At 41.2% G+C, this 20,729-nt stretch overlaps 1 protein-coding gene across 1 annotated transcript in view; it reads right to left on the reverse strand.

The window, feature by feature from the left end:
• Window positions 1–4,821: 4,821 nt before the first annotated feature.
• The window catches only part of LOC141217349 (uncharacterized), a 28,106-nt gene continuing 12,198 nt past the window's right edge, over window positions 4,822–20,729 (reverse strand). The window contains exons 2-4 of the mRNA XM_073665775.1: window positions 12,013–14,634; window positions 11,724–11,790; window positions 4,822–4,849 (exon numbers count right to left, since the gene is read on the reverse strand). Coding sequence (XP_073521876.1) covers window positions 4,822–4,849; window positions 11,724–11,790; window positions 12,013–14,634 — 2,717 coding nt within the window. The remainder of the gene's footprint in view (window positions 4,850–11,723; window positions 11,791–12,012; window positions 14,635–20,729) is intronic.

The raw sequence follows: 20,729 nt of genomic DNA on the forward strand, positions 1-20,729 counted from the left end.
AGGAATTTTCACATGGCACAGATCATTAGTGGCAGAAGATAACAAAAGGTAGGAAACACTGTTTTTGGAACCTTTACCTATATATTCTAATTGGTTTACATTCATATGAACTACCGCAATTATTTCTATATTTTTCAGTTTTGGATTCACTTCTTAGCACATCTCTAACTTTTTACATTGAAATCACAGATTATATTCTTTTAATAATTATTTCCACTTAACAGTTTTTAATTAATCCTTTGATCAACTCCTCCCCCTCTTTTATCTATATTTATGAACTCATTCATCGAGATTTTAACATGATTAATAATATTCCAGGATCAACGAATGACAGCTGATCTCGTTTAATCAATTATTTCATTTTAAAATAGTTTTTGCAATGAGCAGTTATTCATTCATTTTTTAGATATTCAGCGCGTTTTTCACAACTCATATGTACAAAAAGCTCATATTCGATTGGCTACATATTCAACACAATGTTTTGGTATCATTGGATATATTTTAAATATAGATTAAAGATTAGCACGTAGCCCTTCACTTAGTATAGTTTGTCGCAAAGATGTGACAATAATCTATTTATTCCTAACAGCTCCGTACACATGAAATGCTTTCCAATACACATTGTAAGTGTTTGATCCACTCTCCTTCATTTAATACATCTTATTATATGATGCCGCTCACCCATTTTCCCTTCATTTCTTGTTTTCTCACATCCACCATCCTGTTTTACCTGTCAACCTTCTTTGTACTGCTGCTTGCCTCTGACTCGGAGCGCTTGTCGACCGGAATCCTCTGGTGCGGCTTGGAAGATCAGCCGACGTTCCTGTGTGCTATACTATTCATCTTATTTAACCCCTTTACCCCCGAGGGTGGTTTGCACGTTAATGACCAGGCCAATTTTTACAATTCTGACCACTATCATTTTATGAGGTAATTACTCTGGAACGCTTCAACGGATCTCCCTGATTCTGAGATTGTTTTTTTCGTGACATATTGTACTTCATGATTGTGGTAAAAATTTCTTCGATATCACTTGCGTTTATTTGTGAAAAAAAACGGAAATTTGTCGAAAATTTTTTTTATGCCCTTAAATCAGAGAGAGATATGTCACACAAAAGAGTTAATAAATAACATTTCCCACATGTCTACTTTACATCAGCACAATTTTGGAACCAACATTTTTTTTGTTAGGGAGCTATAAGGGTTAAAAGTTGACCAGCGATTTCTCATTTTTCCAACAAAATTTACAAAACCATCTTTTTAGGGACCACATCACATTTGAAGTCACTTTGAGAGGTCTTTATGACAGAAAATACCCAAAAGTGACACCATTCTAAAAACTGCACCCCTCAAGGTGCTAAAAACCACATTCAAGAACTTTATTAACCCTTCAGGTGCTTCACAGGAATTTTTGGAATGTGGAAGAAAAAAATGAATATTTAACTTTTTTTCACAAAAATGTTACTTTAGCCCCAATTTTTTCTATTTTCGCAGGGGTAACAGGAAAAAAAGGACCCCAAAATTTGTTGTGCAATTTCCCCTGGGCACGCAGATACCCCATATGTGGGGAAAAAACACTGTCTGGGTGCACGGCAGGGCTCGGAAGGGAAGGAGCGCCATTTGACTTTTTGATTGTAAAATTTGCTTGAATAATTAGCAGACGCCATATTGCGTTTGGAGAGTCCCTGTGTGCCTAAACAGTGGAAACCCCCCACAAGTGACCCCATTTTGGAAACTAGACCCCCCCAAGGCACCTATCTAGATGCATAGTGAGAACTTGGAACCCCTAGGTGCTTCACAAATTGATTCGTAAAAATGAAAAAGTATTTTTTTCCCACTTTTTCATTTTTACGATTCAATTTGTGAAGCACTTGAGGGTTCCAAGTGCTCACTTTGCATCTAGATAGGTGCCTTGGGGAGTCTAGGTTCCAAAATGGGGTCACTTGTGGGGGAGCTCCACTGTTTAGGCACATCAGGGGCTCTCCAAATGCGACATGGTGTCCGCTAACAAATTGAATGGAAAATCGGCTCAAATTGTTAGCGGACACCATGTTGCATTTGGAGAGCCCCTGTGTGCCTAAACACTGGAGCTCCCCCACAAGTGACCCCATTTTGGAAACTAGACCCCCCAAAGCACCTATCTAGATGCATAGTGAGCACTTGGAACCCCCAGGTGCTTCACAAATTGATTCGTAAAAATGAAAAAGTGGAAAAAAAAAAACTTTTTCATTTTTGCGAATCAATTTGTGAAGCACCTGGGGGTTCCAAGTGCTCACTATGCATCTAGATTGGTGCCTTATCACGGGTGCTCAAGTGAAATGCTCGAGTCCCCGCCCGCATGTTTCACCCAAAAAAAACACGCGGGGATCGCTCGTGCATGGCAGGCAATCCCCGCAAGGTTTTTTTGGCCGCGAAGCATATGGGGCGGAGACTCGAGCACCCGCGATACTCAGTGCATACCCGAGCACCCGATGCAAACTCACTTGCGTTCAACACTAGTTGCCATATCGTCATCTATCTTTTTTTTTTTTTTTACTTTTTAAAAAAAAAACAACCCCAACCCTAACATTAGCACAACCCCAGCGTTTATTTTTTATGCCGTTCCTCGTGCCGTATAAGTGATGAGATTACTTTATTCTTCGGGTCGGTGCGATTACAGCGATACCAGAATCATATGGGGTTTTTATGATTGACAGCTGTCACACACTAAAAGACACATATTTTGTAAAATCTAGTTTTTGCACCGCCATATTTTGGCCGACAGAGTCATGTGACGGCTTGTTTTTGCGGGACAAGTTGACGTTTTTATTGGTGCCATTTTCAGGCATGTGACATTTTTTGATCGCTTTCTATTCCAGCTTTTGGGAGGCAGTATAAACAAAAACCAACAATTCAGGAATTGTGTTTTTTTTTACATTTTTTTATTCTACTCCGCGTGTGGTAAAATTGATGAGGTAGCTTTATTCTTTGGGTCTGTATGTTTACAGCGGTACCACATTTATATAGTTTTTTATGTTTTGGCGCTTTTACACAATAAAAGCTATTTTATAGAAAAAAATATTTTTTTGCATCGCTTTATTCTGAGAGCTATAACTTTGATTTTTCGGATGATGGAGCTGTATGGCAGCTTGTTTTTTGCGGGACGAGATGACGTTTTCAGCAGTACCATTTTTATTTATATTCATCTTTTTAATCGCGTGTTATTCCATTTTTTGTTTGGCGGCATGATGATAAAGCATTGTTTTTTGCTTTTTTTTTTTTACCGTGTTCACTAAAGGGGTTAACTAGTGGAACAGTTTTATAGGCCAGGTCGTTATGGACGCGGCGATACCAAATATGTGTACTTTTATTGTTTGTTTGGCTTTTTTTCATAATAATATTTATTGATGGGTACATTATATTTTTATTTTTAGTGGATTATTTTTATTTTTTAAATATTTTTACAATTTATTTTTTTATTTTTGTTTTTCACTTTCTGGGAGTTTTTTTACTTTGTCCCACTATGGGACTTTCACTTTTTTTTATTCTGATCGCCTGCATGGCACAGGAATGGAGCACCATCCCTGTGCCATGCAGGCAGTCAGCGTGGACAGGGAGAAGATAGTTTGGAGATGCACTGCGCATGTCCAAACAATCTTCCTGCTGTCTGGTGACCCGGATGTTGTCATGACGACATCGAGTCGACATGGCAACACCCGGGAAGCCCCGGCAGACAGCGCTGGAGGCCGGAAGAGGTGAGTATACCGATCACCTCCCCTTGCCACCGCAATGCTGCGATAGACTTCGATCGCAGCATTGCGGGGGTTAATGTGCTGGGAGCGGTGCGGGACCGCTCCCTGCACATAGCACCGGGTGTCAGCTGTGACAATCAGCTAACACCCGGCGGCGATCGCGCCCGCACAGCCTGTGAGCGCGCGCGATCGTGATGACGTACTAATACGGGTCAGGCTCTTAAAGCCCAGGGCACAGACGCGTATTAGTACGTCATGTGCTTTAAAGTGGTTAAACCAAAGTGTGTATCGACTTACTTTAGAGTGCACCTTCTCCCCTAACTCATCTAATCATCAGGCGTATCTGACGTTTCCTTTTGTCGGATATGCCATTCAGCTCCCACACTAGAAGCTCTCCTTTGGTAATCATCACGAGCTCTATTTGGAGCACCAGAAAAACCGCGTTCGAAAACCACTAAGCACACACTCATTATTTCTCCCCACCTACTGGTTAACATTATATTCTCTTTTTTAATAATTAATTTTCTAATATCACATAGAATTGTGGCAAATATTGTTGGATACTAACTATAAACCATTGGGATATATTGGGATATCATTTCCCCATTTTTTTCCTTTCATAGGGAACTAATTTTGCAGCTCAATTCTCATCAAACTCTTGGGTGGCATACAGCACTGTTAAACCACATTCATACTCCAATAAATCAATTGAGCACCAGTTCGCACCTCATTTAGGAATACATACATACAATTTTTTTTTTTTTTTACTCAAATGGTATGAACATTTCTTTTTCAGTTGTTTTTATTAATATACGATATTATGTTTTAATGCAATTAATATATTCAATATTTTTCTGTCTTTAATACTTCAACCGACCTCTTTTTCATGGACTTACATATGAAATTGACACATCATGTGTCCCTGTTTGGTGTTTTTTTTTCTCCAAAAAGACCGCATATAAAACAGCTCAAGTTATACATGTTACCTATTAGGTTATGTCCTGAGGAAAAAGTTGTGTATGACTTTGAAACGCGTTGACTTTTAACCTATACATTTCATTAAGAACACATTTGCGTCCTGGAATCTTCATCAGCAGCGCAGATCAAACACATTTTGCCTGGAACCACAATTGTTTCATGTGAGACTGTCCAATGCCCCTATTTGTATGCTAATTTGTGAAAGGTCTGCTGATTACGGATTGTATCAGTCCCCGGAGGTGAACTAGTCTGCATCATTTGAGAGGATGATTAAGCAGTCTAATTAAACAATTGAACAATGAGAGAACAGCCATGACTATCTCCCAACAATCATACAAGACAATGCCCTGAAATGGGTCTGAGGGTTATAAAAAGGGGCTTACTCCTGTCACCGGTGTGATTCTACAGGACTTCAGCCTGGGGACCATCTTTCCAGTTGGTGGATTACAAAACTGCTCCACTGCCCAATACTGACCTCATGAATTAGTTTAGATGACCCAGTTTGGGACAATTCGGTCTCCTAGCTTGGTTAGTTTCCTAAGCTTGCCGCTACTTCCTCTCTGTGGGTGTCTGCCAAAAGAGGGGTGCTGCTGGTTGTAGCAGTTGGCCCTGGTTGCCCCGAAATCATGGAGGTTCAAATCCACGGCAAGCCAGTCAAAGGGAAAGACTGTCACTTCCACTATTACTATGTAATATATGTTGTTAAATGTTGGTGACCCAATAAAGTCTTATCGGAGTGTGATACCCCTACCCTGTGTTGTCTGAGTAGTGTTCTGCCCATGGGGAAGGAGTACGGGCGTTCAGTGGGATGAGTTCCGGCCTGTGTAGTCTTTCAAAAAGAAATCCAGGCCAGCGGATGAAAGCACCCAATGACTCTCGTGACTCTAATAAAGTATTGTAGAATAGCAAAGTAATAAATCTTTTGTTAGTGTTTCTCTGCACCATGTGTTTTATTCACATATAGCTTCATAGCAAGAATATTTATAGCACACATACAGTACAGACCAAAAGTTTGGACACACCTTCTCATTTAAAGATTTTTCTATATTTTCATGACTATGAAAATTGTACATTCACACTGAAGGCATCAAAACTATGAATTAACACATGTGGAATTATATACTTAACAAAAAAGTGTGAAACCACTGAAAATATGTCTTATATTCTAGGTTCTTCAAAGTAGCCACCTTTTGCTTTGATGACTGCTTGGCACACTCTTGGCATTCTCTTGATGAGCTTCAAGAGGTAGTCACCGGAAATGGTCTTCCAACAATCTTGAAGGAGTTCCCAGAGATGCTTAGCACTTGTTGGCCCTTTTGCCTTCACTCTGCGGTCCAGCTCACTCCAAACCATCTCGATTGGGTTCAGGTCTGGTGACTGTGGAGGCCAGGTCATCTGGCGTAGCACCCCATCACTCTCCTTCTAGGTCAAATAGCTCTTACACAGCCTGGAGGTGTTTGGGGTCATTGTCCTGTTGAAAAATAAATTATGGTCCAACTAAACGCAAACCGGATGGAATAGTATGCCGCTGCAAGATGCTGTGGTAGCCATGCTGGTTCAGTATGCCTTCAATTTTGAATAAATTCCCAACAGTGTCACCAGCAAAGCACCCCCACACCATAACACCTCCTCCTCCATGCTTCACGGTGGGAACCAGGCATGTAGAGACCATCCGTTCATCTTTTCTGCATCGCACAAAGACACGGTGGTTGGAACCAAAGATCTCAAATTTGGACTCATCAGACCAAAGCACAGATTTCCACTGGTCTAATGTCCATTCCTTGTGTTCTTAAGCCCAAACAAGTCTCTTTTGCTTGTTGCCTGTCCTTAGCAGTGGTTTCCTAGCAGCTATTTTACCATGAAGGACTGCTGCACAAAATTTCCTCTTAAGAGTTGTTGAAGAGATGTGTCTGTTGCTAGAACTCTGTGTGGCATTGACCTGGTCTCTGATCTGAGCTGCTGTTAACCTGCGATTTCTGAGGCTGGTGACTTGGATAAACTTATCCTCAGAAGCAGAGGTGACTCTTGGTCTTCCTTTCCTGGGGCGGTCCTCATGTGACCCAGTTTCTTTGTAGCGCTTGATGGTTTTTGCAACTGCACTTGGGGACACTTTCAAAGTTTTCCCAATTTTTCAGACTGACTGACCTTCATTTCTTAAAGTAATAATGGCCATTCGTTTTTCTTTACTTAGCTGCTTTTTTCTTGCCATAATACAAATTCTAACAGTCTATTCAGTAGGACTATCAGCTGTGTATCCACCAGACTTCTGCACAACACAACTGATGGTCCCAAACCCATTTATAAGGCAAGAAATCCCACTTATTAAACCTGATAGGGCACACCTGTGAAGTGAAAACCATTTCCGGTGACTACCTCTTGAAGCTCAATTTGCTTGAATAATTAGCGGACGCCATGTTGCCGTGTTTTTTTTTTTCATTTTTACTAATCAATTTGTGAAGCACCTAGGGGTTCCAAGTGCTCACTATGCATCTAGATAGGTGCCTTGGGGGCTCTAGTTTCCAAAATGGGGTCACTTGTGGGGGAGCTCCAACGTTTGGGCACACAGGGACTCTCCAAATGCAACATGGTATCCGCTAACAAATTGTCGGCTCAAATTGTTAGCGGACACCATGTTGTGTTTGGAGAGCCCCTGTGTGCCCAAACATTGGAGCTCCCCCACAAGTGACCCCATTTTGGAAACTAGACCCCCTAAGGCACCTATCTAGATGCATAGTGAGCACTTGGAACCCCCAGGTGCTTCACAAATTGATTTGTAAAAATGAAAAAGTGAAAAAAAAACACTTTTTCATTTTTATGAATCAATTTGTGTCGCGTTTGGAGAGCCCGTGATGTGCCTAAACAGTGGAGCTCCCCCACAAGTGACCCCATTTTGGAAACTATACCCCTCAAGGATTTTATTAAGGTGTATAGTGAACATTTTGAACCCAGAGGTACGACACAGAATTTGATAACATTAGGTCATCATATTGAATAAGTTGTCATTAGTCTTGAGCGCAAGTGCTCGCTACTTGAGTTTGCATCGGGTACTCAGGTATGCACCATGTACAGCGTGTGCTCGAGTGACATGCTAGAGTCCCTGCTCCGCATGTTTCACGGTTATTAGACACCCAAAAAAAAAACATGCGGGGATCGCTCGTGCATGGCAGGCAATCCCCGTAAAGTTTTTTTGGCCTCAGAGCATATGGGGCGGAGACTCGAGCATGTCACTCAAATACCCACGATACTCAATGCATACTAGAGCACCCGATGCAAACTCAAGTAGCGAGCACTTGCGCTCAACACTAGTCGCCATATCGTCATCTTTTTTTCTTACTTTTGAAAAAAATCCCAACCCCATCACAACCCTAACCCCAAACCCAGCCCTAACCCTAGCCCAACCCTAACCCGAGAGTTTATTTTTGACGCCGTTCCTCGTGCGGTATAAGTGATTAGACGACTTTATTCTTCGGGTCGGTGTGATTACAGCAATACCAGAATCTTATGGGGTTTTTATGACTGACAGCTGTCACACACTAAAAGACGCATTTTTTGTAAAATCTAGTTTTTGCATCGCCATATTTTGAGAGCTATAATTATTCCTGATATTGGCAGACAGTCATGTGACGGCTCGTTTTTTGCGGGATGAGTTGACATTGTTATTGGTGCCATTTTCAGGCACATGACATTTTTTGATCGCTTTCTATTCCGATTTTTGGGAGGCAGAATAAACAAAAACCAACAATTCAGGAATTGTTTTTTTTTTTTTTAAATTCTGTTCTGCGTGTGGTAAAATTGATAAGGCAGCTTTATTCTTCGGGTCAGTACGTTTACAGCGGTACCACATTTATATAGTTTTTCTATGTTTTGCACTTTTACATAATAAAAGCATTTTTATAGAAAAAATTATTTTTTAGCATAGCTTTATTCTGAGAGCTATAACTTTTTTATTTTTCGGCTGATGGAGCTGTATGTCGGTTTGTTTTTTTGCGGGACGAGATGACGTTTTCAGCAGTACTATTTTTATTTATAGTTGTCTTTTTGATCGCGTGTTATTCCATTTTTTGTTTGGCGGTATGGTGATAAAGCATTGTTTTTTGCTTCGTTTTTTTAAAATTTTTTTTACCGTGTTCACTGAAGGGGTTAACTAGTGGGACTAGTAGGTCAGGTTGTTCCATACGCGGCGATACCAAATATGTGTACTTTTATTGTTTTTTTTATAATAATATTTATTGATGGGTACATTATATTTTTATTTTTGGTGGATTATTATTATTTTTTTTTTTTTTTTTTCACTTTCTGAAAGTTTATATACTTTATTACTTTGTCCCACTATGGGACTTTCACTTTTTTTCTCTGATCGCCTGCATGGCACAGGAATGCAGCACCATCCCTGTGCCATGCAGGCTGTCAGCGCTGGACAGGGAGAAGATTGTTTGGAGATGCACTGCGCATGTCCAAACAATCTTCCTGCTTGTCTGGTGACCCGGATGTTGTCATGACGACATCGGGTCATCATGGCAACACCCGGGAAGCCGCGTCAGACAGCGCTGGAGGCCGGAAGAGGAGGTGAGTATCTGCGATCACCTCCCCTTGCCCCCGCAATGCTGCGATCGACTTCGATCGCAGCATCGCGGGGGTTAATGTGCTGGGAGCGGTGCAGGATCGCTCCCTGCACATAGTATCGGGTGTCAGCTGTGACAATCAGCTGACACCCGGCGGCGATCGCGCCCGAACAGCCTGTGTGCGCGCGCGATCGCCATGACGTACTAATACGGGTCTGGCTCTTAAGTCCCAGGGCACAGACGCGTATTAGTACGTCATATGTTGTTAAGGGGTTAAGGTCTGAAACCTTGGTCAAAGTTATCTAAGCACACAAATCTCAAAGGATGCCTAAAAACTTTTGCACCGTCCCATTTTCCTTTTTGTAATTTTTAAAATGTAAAAAATGACAATATATTTTTTTCTTTTGTCTAAAATACAAAGGAAATGTGTCATATTTAACTTTAGGCATTTCAGAGATCATTTACTCTTCAACTCGCTTAACTGTTCTCAATGACAGTAATTTTGACCAGGGGTTCCCAAACTTTTACATGCCACTGTATGAACACATATATATACAGCTTTACTAAATATGCACATTTGCATACACATACACTGTATATACATGACCCCATTTTGTAGTTCCTTCAAGGTCATGTGATTGATTCCATGATCTGAAAGGTCTTTGAGCTATTCGGGTGGAAGGTTCTTCAGCTGCTCACACAGAACGTGCAGCCTCTGTGCAGGTCCCGGTGGCTTCTTTTCCTGCTCAGCACCAATCAGTTAGAAAAGTGTGGAGCTGCAGGAGAGAGAGCAGTTCTTTCAGTGATCAGGAAGGACACTGTCATATTATTCTCCTCTGTCACAGGAATCTGACTCCAGTCTACAAGACGCACTCACTTATTAGCAAGATTATTTTCTTGCTAAAAGTGTGTGTCTTATAGTCCAAAAATACAGTCAGTTTTAAATATACAACTGTCTGCTATCTGTTTTTGTACAGTTTGTCAATAACATATATAGTTTCTCTCCCATCGGAGTTGTTTTGGATGGTCAACAAAATAGGATTTTCCAGAAAATCACTTTTCACACTCTAGGTATGATAATGACTAATCTCTATGTGGGATTTTTTGATGTTTAAATGGGTTCTCCACTACTTTCACAACCCCTTCTCATTCCTAATGTTTGATCCTGCTAAAATAAAAACAAATTACACAAACTTCCCAATCCAGCGCTGTCAGCATTTGCATTTCCGAGGCTCAAGTGAGGTTGTTGAGAGCCTTGCACCCAATCAGTGCTGGTGTAACTGTCCCCACCTTCGAACAAATTGAACATTAAGAGGAAGTCGGAGAGCAGCTGCAGCCCTGGCTTCCTGTTGGTGTTCAACAAATCCGAAAGCGGCGACAGTGAAGCTGATTGAAGGCAGGGCTTGTGTGATTTAACGACCTCACATGAGCCCCGGGAATGCGAATCTCAACACTACTAGAATGGTGCTGACATGGAAAGTTATTATGAGTGTTTTTATTTTAACGAGGTCAAACATGAGGAATGACGAGAGACTGTCCTAGTAATGGACAACTCCTTTAAGATACAATTTTCAGTTAAAACAATTCCAACATTCTGAACATGAAAGGGGCTTCACCCCTGTGTGACTTCTCTGATGTTTATTATGAGTTGATTTCTGTGTAAAACATTTCACACCTTAAGAACATGAAAAAGGCTTCTCCCCTGTGTGAATTCTTTGGTGATTAAAAAGAGATGATTTCTTCAAAAAACATTTTCCACATTCTGAACAGGAAAAAGGCCTCACCCCTGTGTCAGTTCTATGGTGCTTAACCAAATCTGATTTGTGACTAAAACATTTCCCACATTCTGAACAGAAAAAAGGCTTCTCTCCTGTGTGGGTTCTCTGGTGAATTACAAAATTTGATTTCTGGCTAAAACATTTCCCACATTCTAAACATGAATAAGGCTTCTCCCCTGTGTGAGTTCGCTGATGCTTAACAAAATCTGATTTACCGTTAAAACATTTCCCACATTCTGAACAGGAAAAAGGCTGCTGCCCTGTGTGAGTTCTCTGGTGCTTAACCAAATCTGATTTCTGGTTAAAACATTTTCCACATTCTGAACACGAAAAAGGCTTCTGCCCTGTGTGAGTTCGCTGGTGCTTAACAAGACCTGATTGATCGTAAAAACATTTCTCACATTCTGAACATGGAAAAGGCTTCTGCCCTGTGTGAGTTCGCTGGTGCTTAACAAGACCTGATTGATCGTAAAAACATTTCCTCACATTCTGAACATGGAAAAGGCTTCTGCCCTGTGTGAGTTCACTGGTGCTTAACAAAATATGATTTATTGTACAAACATTTCCCACATTCTGAACATGAAAAAGGCTTCTGCCCTGTGTGAGTTCGCTGGTGCTTAACAAAATATGATTTATCGTTAAAACATTTCCCACATTCTGAACAGAAAAAAGGCTTCTCCCCTGTGTGAGTTCTCAGGTGCTTAGCAAAATCTGATTTGCGGTTAAAACATTTTCCACATTCTGAACAGGAAAAAGGCTTCTCCCCTGTGTGAGTTCGCTGGTGCTTAACCAAATCTGATTTCTGGTTAAAACATTTTCCACATTCTGAACACGAAAAAGGCTTCTCCCCTGTGTGAGTTCGCTGGTGCTTAACAAGACCTGATTGATCGTAAAAACATTTCTCACATTCTGAACATGGAAAAGGCTTCTGCCCTGTGTGAGTTCGCTGGTGCTTAACAAGACCTGATTGATCGTAAAAACATTTCTCACATTCTGAACATGGAAAAGGCTTCTCCCCTGTGTGAGTTCGCTGGTGCTTAACAAGACCTGATTGATCGTAAAAACATTTCTCACATTCTGAACATGGAAAAGGCTTCTGCCCTGTGTGAGTTCGCTGGTGCTTAACAAAATATGATTTATCGTAAAAACATTTCCCACATTCTGAACATGAAAAAGGCTTCTGCCCTGTGTGAGTTCGCTGGTGCTTAACAAAATATGATTTATCGTTAAAACATTTCCCACATTCTGAACAGAAAAAAGGCTTCTCCCCTGTGTGAGTTCTCAGGTGCTTAGCAAAATCTGATTTGCGGTTAAAACATTTCCCACATTCTGAACATGAAAAAGGCTTCTGCCCTGTGTGAGTTCTCTGGTGCTTAACCAAATCTGATTTCTGGTTAAAACATTTTCCACATTCTGAACACGAAAAAGGCTTCTCCCCTGTGTGAGTTCGCTGGTGCTTAACAAGACCTGATTGATCGTAAAAACATTTCTCACATTCTGAACATGGAAAAGGCTTCTGCCCTGTGTGAGTTCGCTGGTGCTTAACAAGACCTGATTGATCGTAAAAACATTTCTCACATTCTGAACATGGAAAAGGCTTCTGCCCTGTGTGAGTTCGCTGGTGCTTAACAAGACCTGATTGATCGTAAAAACATTTCTCACATTCTGAACATGGAAAAGGCTTCTGCCCTGTGTGAGTTCGCTGGTGCTTAACAAAATATGATTTATCGTAAAAACATTTCCCACATTCTGAACATGAAAAAGGCTTCTCCCCTGTGTGAGTTCTCAGGTGCTTAGCAAAATCTGATTTGCGGTTAAAACATTTTCCACATTCTGAACAGGAAAAAGGCTTCTCCCCTGTGTGAGTTCGCTGGTGCTTAACCAAATCTGATTTCTGGTTAAAACATTTTCCACATTCTGAACACGAAAAAGGCTTCTCCCCTGTGTGAGTTCGCTGGTGCTTAACAAGACCTGATTGATCGTAAAAACATTTCTCACATTCTGAACATGGAAAAGGCTTCTGCCCTGTGTGAGTTCGCTGGTGCTTAACAAGACCTGATTGATCGTAAAAACATTTCTCACATTCTGAACATGGAAAAGGCTTCTCCCCTGTGTGAGTTCGCTGGTGCTTAACAAGACCTGATTGATCGTAAAAACATTTCTCACATTCTGAACATGGAAAAGGCTTCTGCCCTGTGTGAGTTCGCTGGTGCTTAACAAAATATGATTTATCGTAAAAACATTTCCCACATTCTGAACATGAAAAAGGCTTCTGCCCTGTGTGAGTTCGCTGGTGCTTAACAAAATATGATTTATCGTTAAAACATTTCCCACATTCTGAACAGAAAAAAGGCTTCTCCCCTGTGTGAGTTCTCAGGTGCTTAGCAAAATCTGATTTGCGGTTAAAACATTTCCCACATTCTGAACATGAAAAAGGCTTCTGCCCTGTGTGAGTTCTCTGGTGCTTAACCAAATCTGATTTCTGGTTAAAACATTTTCCACATTCTGAACACGAAAAAGGCTTCTCCCCTGTGTGAGTTCGCTGGTGCTTAACAAGACCTGATTGATCGTAAAAACATTTCTCACATTCTGAACATGGAAAAGGCTTCTGCCCTGTGTGAGTTCGCTGGTGCTTAACAAGACCTGATTGATCGTAAAAACATTTCTCACATTCTGAACATGGAAAAGGCTTCTGCCCTGTGTGAGTTCGCTGGTGCTTAACAAGACCTGATTGATCGTAAAAACATTTCTCACATTCTGAACATGGAAAAGGCTTCTGCCCTGTGTGAGTTCGCTGGTGCTTAACAAAATATGATTTATCGTAAAAACATTTCCCACATTCTGAACATGAAAAAGGCTTCTGCCCTGTGTGAGTTCGCTGGTGCTTAACAAAATATGATTTATCGTTAAAACATTTCCCACATTCTGAACAGAAAAAAGGCTTCTCCCCTGTGTGAGTTCTCAGGTGCTTAGCAAAATCTGATTTGTGGTTAAAACATTTCCCACATTCTGAACATGAAAAAGGCTTCTGCCCTGTGTGAGTTCGCTGGTGCTTAACAAAATATGCTTTATCGTTAAAACGTTTCCCACATTCTGAACATGAATAAGGCTTCTCACCTGTGTGAATACTCTCATGCCTAACAAAATCTGATTTCTGGCTAAAACATTTTTCACATTCTGAACATGAATAAGGCTTCTCACCTGTGTGAATACTCTCATGCCTAAAAAGATTTGATTTCTGGCTAAAACATTTCCCACATTCTGAACAGGAAAAAGGCTGCTGCCCTGTGTGAGTTATTTGGTGCTTAACAAAATTTGATTTGTGGCTAAAACACTTCCCACATTCTGAACATGAATAAGGCTTCTCACCTGTGTGAATACTCTCATGCCTAATTAGATCTGATATCTGTTTAAAACATTTCCCACATTTGCAGCAAGAAAATCCTTTTTTTGCTTTATGAATTTTTTGATGTTTAAGAAAACACTTTTCCAGGGGAAAATTATTCCCATGTTCTGAATGTGAAAATGGCTTCTTTGCTTTACGAGCAATTTGATTTTTAATGCCTTTTTGTGACTTTGATTTTCCTTAGTAGTTGGTAATGAATCAGAAGATAGGACCCGTTTCAAAGGACCAGATGACAGATCTTTGCTGTGAGGGGATGATGGTATATCTGGAGTAATGGCATTCACTTCAATTGTATCCTGTGGGATCTCAAAAACATCTGATTGAAAAATTGAAGATACCAGCTGTCCCTCTGATCTCCTGGTACAGTCATCTGCCAAGAATAAAACGAATTATTATTTTTGAACAAAATATATCCTTGAATTTTATATTTTTTGAACATTTCTACTTAAACTCGCTGTAAAAATAGCAAGTTATGTAAAAATATGGAATTATTCACCAAGACAATGACAGTTCACTGTCTAATAAGAAACTGTGAAGACCCGGGCATAATACTACTCAGAGAACGCAGGGTGAGAGTAAACAGTGTGGCAATACTTTATTGAACCACCAAACGGACAATAAACACATAGAACTACTACTACAACTACTACTACTACTACTACTACTACTACTAGAACTACTAGAACTACAACTACTACTACTAGAACTACTACTACGTCTGGCAGTCAAAAACTGTGACTATAGACAATAACACATTTACTGAAATGATCAAACTCAACAGTCTTCATTAGTGATGGGCAAGCACTAAAATGCTCGGTTGCTCGGGTTGAGCACATTGGAATACTCGGATGCTCGACCCGAGCGATGAGTCCAATGTAAGTCTATGGGAAACTCGAGCATTTTTCAGGCGGCTCCCCCGACTGTCAAAAGAGGGCCTAAGAATTGCTCAAATCGATGGGAAAAGTGCTCAAATGACATGGGAACAGCATGGGGAAGACCCCTGGAAGCATTTCTGACTCCCAGGTTACTTCTGTCAACAACGTTGTCAGAGGTATTAAGCCACTTTTACAGACTCACAATAAAACATACAAAAACAAAATGGATTTTCCTGGGAAATATGTTAGGGAACATCCTTTCCAGGGTAATGACTTGTATATAAAGCAAGATAAATAACCAAAAACAAAAATACTTCAAATATTTGGGCATCGCTACCTGCAATCTCCACTTGCCCCGCTTCAAGTGGACCGGGCGAGAGGCCCGAATCTATAAATGGAAAAGTGAACCGCTCTTCGGAGTGTCCAAATGTGGGATCAGTTGTCTCCGGGCACTCGGCATGGTGGGAGGAAGGAGGATCAGTGTGAGGAATATGCGGTCCAGACTCACGGCTACTGAGTCTTGACCATGTGGAAGACAGCGTGGTGGTGGTGGCTAAGTGACTGGAAGCATTATCCGCTATCCAACCAACAACCTTTTGACACTGCTCTGGGTTCAATAGTGGTGTGCTGCGGTCCCCTAGGAATTGGGACAGGAAGGTCTGGTAACAAGATGTGGGTGTTTGTTGTGGCACAATTTCAGCTTGCCCACGGCCTTGGCCTCTGCATGCACCATCACCCTTACGTCCAGTTCCCCGTCCCTTGCCACGCGCCTTGTCCATTTTAAATGGAGGACAATATCTTCCACGCTCACTACATATGGCTGAATTTGGAGCGAAGTTATATGTAATCCGTGTGACAGAGAAAACACAGTTTTAAATACCTGGCCTGTAGGTAACTATTTTGAACAGCAAACCGGTGTCAAAAACTTTGCTGACACACTGAAAAAAAAATTTGAATGGAGGCCAAAAATGGCAGTATTTTCAGCGCAATTATATGTGATACGTGTCACAGACAAACCACAGTTTTAAATAGCTGGATTTTTAGCACTGTAATATGGAAAGGATTTGGCTGTATTCTGCAGTGCCAACAAGCAAACGGCGCAGAAAAATGGATTAAGATCCCCCCCAAAAAATTATTCCTGGCCCCTGAGACCTGGGTCTATTTCTAGAAATATCTAATAGCAGCAGAAGTCAGAACTGGAATGGAGCCTCTTGTGCTATAAGCACTGCAGTCTGCTATATACACTGCCTGCCTGATATCTCTGCAGATGGATTAGTCCTCAGAAGGACTGTTTGTTAAGATGGATATGTGTAATGTACTTTTTTTCTCCCTACACTACACTACACTGATATAGACCTGATGACGCCGTACAGCCAGCTAATCAGTGTAATGCCACAACCAACATGGCTGCGGCATTACAGTGAGTGGCAGGCAATGCCTGCATGTTGTTTCGCGCTCTAAAGAGCACCAAACATGCAGGGAGGGGACCCAAGCATCCGCCCGAGCATCTCGCAAGTACTCGGCGAGCTCTGAGCATCTCGAGTACTGAGATGCTCGGGCGAGTACTGAGTACTTGCGAATATGCTCGCTCATCACTAGTCTTCATCGGTAAAAAATAAGTAATTAGTGGTGAAACCTCTCTGGAAAGAGTAGAGGGCTCGGTGGAACTTGGTAATCTAAACTATCATAAGGGACAATATTCTATCAGATGAGTTTCAAGAAGAAATATTAGACATTTAAAGAGAACTTTTTATAATAGTGCAGAGCTGAGGAGTCTTAAATTTAGCTTAGAGATATATCATGGCACAGGTGTAATGTTTTTTGCATAGTTAATCGTGATCCTGTTTGAAGTTAGTTGGATTTAAAAGAAATTGAAAACTCAGGATAAAGGGAAACTCTGCTGTTATTATACAGAAATTCACACTTGGCCCTCACGGAAAGACTGGACCTGGTCTTGTAGGGGCCATATGAGGACATTCAGCAGCACAGAAGGGAGAGAAGGTAGATTCATCCTATAAGATATCAGGATTCTAGAAAGCCAACAGCATCATTACCCTTCACTTTCTCTGAAAAGCCCATCATAATTTTTCTTCAAGTGATTTTCTAACTTTTGTCAGCACATTCTACATACGCTGTCATTTGGCTTTGTAAATTACAGATCTGGGCGGGTAACGGTCAGTGTCTTCTGATCCCAGAGTGCAGGTGGATCTTCCAGGTTGTAAGTTCTATAGAAAAGGGCTTTCAATACCAAAAGTCATTTGAAAATTTTTGGGTGGAAGAGAATGTTGTGGTCCAGAGGTAAAATGGTGAACAGACGATTGTGATACAGCCGGACTACACCACCGATAAAGCAGCCACAGCCGGTGACTGAGAATAATCGGTGACTTCTCTACATTTAGTGGTCACTACTCACCTGGGTGGTCATATGTAGGAATCTCGTCTTTACACCGCTCCTCACCCCTCACATATGTCTCTGTAGTATTAATAAGGGTCAGATCTTCACCCTGAAACAAATATTGTAAAAGTCACAGACAGATGGAGAAGTCCCATCTATGATCAGCTCTAATCCTGCCATCTCCACCGTTCTCATTACACAAGTATAAAACATATAATACTGGTGGATAAAACAAGACTGAGCACAAGACCTTCACAGCCGTCTACACATCATAGTGGAGATCTCATGACACCACCTCTTCATCTACCTGAAGATCCTGAGGAACATTGGGATCTTCTTGTTTACAGTCCTGTGGAAGAAGAGGACGGGGACATCTCTCTGGTGTTGTCCTCTTACTGGATAGATCTGGAGGAAACACATACAGGGACTGAATTCATTCTTTACATACAGATAATTATAGGCCATGTGTATTTAGTCCTGTCTATTACCTGGTGATGTGAGGGGCTGGGGAACCTCCATCATGACGTCCTTGTACAGATCTTTGTGTCCTTCTAAATACTCCCACTCCTCCATGGAGAAATAGACAGCGACATCCTGACACCTCATAGGAACCTGACACATACAATGATACAGTCATCCCCCTGATCCTTTCATAGCGTTACTGTATAATGTCCCAGTATTCCCAGCAGTGTCACCTCTCCAGTCAGCAGCTCAATCATCTTGTAGGCGAGTTCTAGGATCTTCTGGTCATTGATGTCCTCATGTATCAGGGGGTGAGGTGGCGGCCCCGTGATTGGGCTCAGGGGTCTTCCCCATCCCTCAGACACAGGGTCCTGACAGCGCTCACTAGAGGTCTTCTTCACGACTGTGTAATCCTGGTTATGGAGAGACACATTAATAAATCTCCCTCCAGACATTTCCAGAGTCCTCACCTCTCCAGTTCTGTCCATCTGTTATTCCCATAGATAAGAATGATGTAATGTGACGTCATCAGAATCTCTCACCTCTCCAGTAAGCTGGAAGAGGATCTCTAGGGTGAGGTGGAATATCCTCTCCGCCATCTTGTCTCTGTCCATATCCATAGTTGATGGGTAAATCAGGAAAATTCTTTTATCCAGAAGATCTTCACTGAGAGGATCCGATATTGTAGAGACCTGAATGAGAAGAAGATGAGAAGATGTAACATCATAAAAATCCTGTGTAATAATACAATTACTGGAGACAATGAGGAGATTTATTATTTTACAGTATTTAGTTTCCTTCTTTACATCTAGTAATAAAACCTATATATTTTAGGCCACAGACAACAAGCAGTTTCTTCCTTGGAGTCTGTAGCTGAACACGTTTCTCATAGACTCGTCTTCCATTACACTGGTATCCACTATAATCGGCATTAGTAATACTGCAGGATATATTCATTACACATGACTTGAGAAATAACTACTTCATGATGAGGACGACATCTTTAACCCCTTTACAGCCTGTGACGTATTAGTATGCACCAGGCTGTCACCCCCTGTTCAGCTGACCTGTGCCTGCAACAGCCGCGGGTGGAATCGCGATCCACCCGCGGCTGTTAACATGTTAAATGCCGCTGTCAATCTCTGACAGCGGCATTTAACATCACCGCGCCGGAAGCGCATCACTTACCCCGCCCATCGGTGACCCCGTCACGTGATCGCGGGTCACCGATGCGTGGGCATGACAACCCTGGGTCTGCAGCAGACCCCAGTGGTTGTCATATGCTGATCGCTATGAGCGCCACTTAGTGGTCGGCGCTCATAGCACAGGACCATTTCTGTTACATAGAGGTGATCTGTTCATCACCTCTGTGTAGCAGAGGCGATCAGACAAGTGCTGCTTCTAGTCTCCTATGGAGACTATAGAAGGAAGCAAAAAGTGAAAAAGAAAAAAAAATAGAGTTTAAATCACCCCCCTTTCGCCCCATTCAAAATAAAATAATAATAATAAAAAAAAACACATACACATATTTGGTATCACCACGTTCACAATCGCCCGATCTATCAATATAAAAAAAGAATTAATCCGATCGGTAAACGGCATAACGAGAAAAAATTTCAAAACGCCAGAATTAAGTTTTTTGGTTGCCGCAACATTGCAATAAAATGCAATAACGGACGATCAAAACATCGGATCTACCCCAAAATGGTATCAATAAAAACTTCAGCTCGGCACGCAAAAATAAGCCCTCACCCGGCCCCAGATCCCAAAAAATGGATATGCTACAGGTCTTAGAATATGGCGCCATTTTTTTTTTTTTTTTTAGCAAACTTTGGAATTTTTTTCACGACTTAAATAAAAAAGAACCTATATATGTTTGATGTCAACTAACTCGTAATGACCTGGAGAATAAGAATGGCCGGTCCGTTTTAGCATTCAGTGAACGTGGTAAAAAAAAACAACAAAAAAAAAAAATCTGTGGTATTGCACTTTTCACAATTTGCAATTTCACTGCACAATTTTTTTCCCGTTTTCCCGTACACGATATGGTAAAACCAGTAATGTCGTTCAAAAGTACAACTCGTCCCACAAAAAATAAGCCCTCACACAGCCATATTGACCAAAAAGTAAAAACGCTATGGCTCTGGGAACAAGGGGAGCAAAAAAGGAAAATGCAAAAATGGAAAATCCCAGGGTTGCGAAGGGGTTAACTTTGGTTCTAGAAACATATTTGGCCAGAGTCCGTCACTGACTACATCACCACCGGTCGTCTATATGAATGTTTCCCGTCTTCCCCAGACTGTAATCTTCTATCAAGTTAGATCTCATGTCTGATTCACACAAAGAAGTTTGAGGCTTTTATAAAAGCTTTTTTGTTTGCACAAACACCACAGGCAGAAATTATTTGACCCCAAAGTATCCATTTACATTGTTTTATAGGGTTTATTTATGGCCTTAGAAGAAAAACACCAGAAAAAAAGAAGAAATTAAGATGTTTCAAAAGAAAACTGGCACTAAAATAATTGCAAAAAGAAAAAAAAGC

Source organism: Phyllobates terribilis, unplaced genomic scaffold, assembly GCF_046119375.1.
Source record: "Phyllobates terribilis strain yellow unplaced genomic scaffold, ASM4611937v1 Scaffold_238__1_contigs__length_3037890, whole genome shotgun sequence".
NCBI lineage: Eukaryota > Metazoa > Chordata > Amphibia > Anura > Dendrobatidae > Phyllobates > Phyllobates terribilis.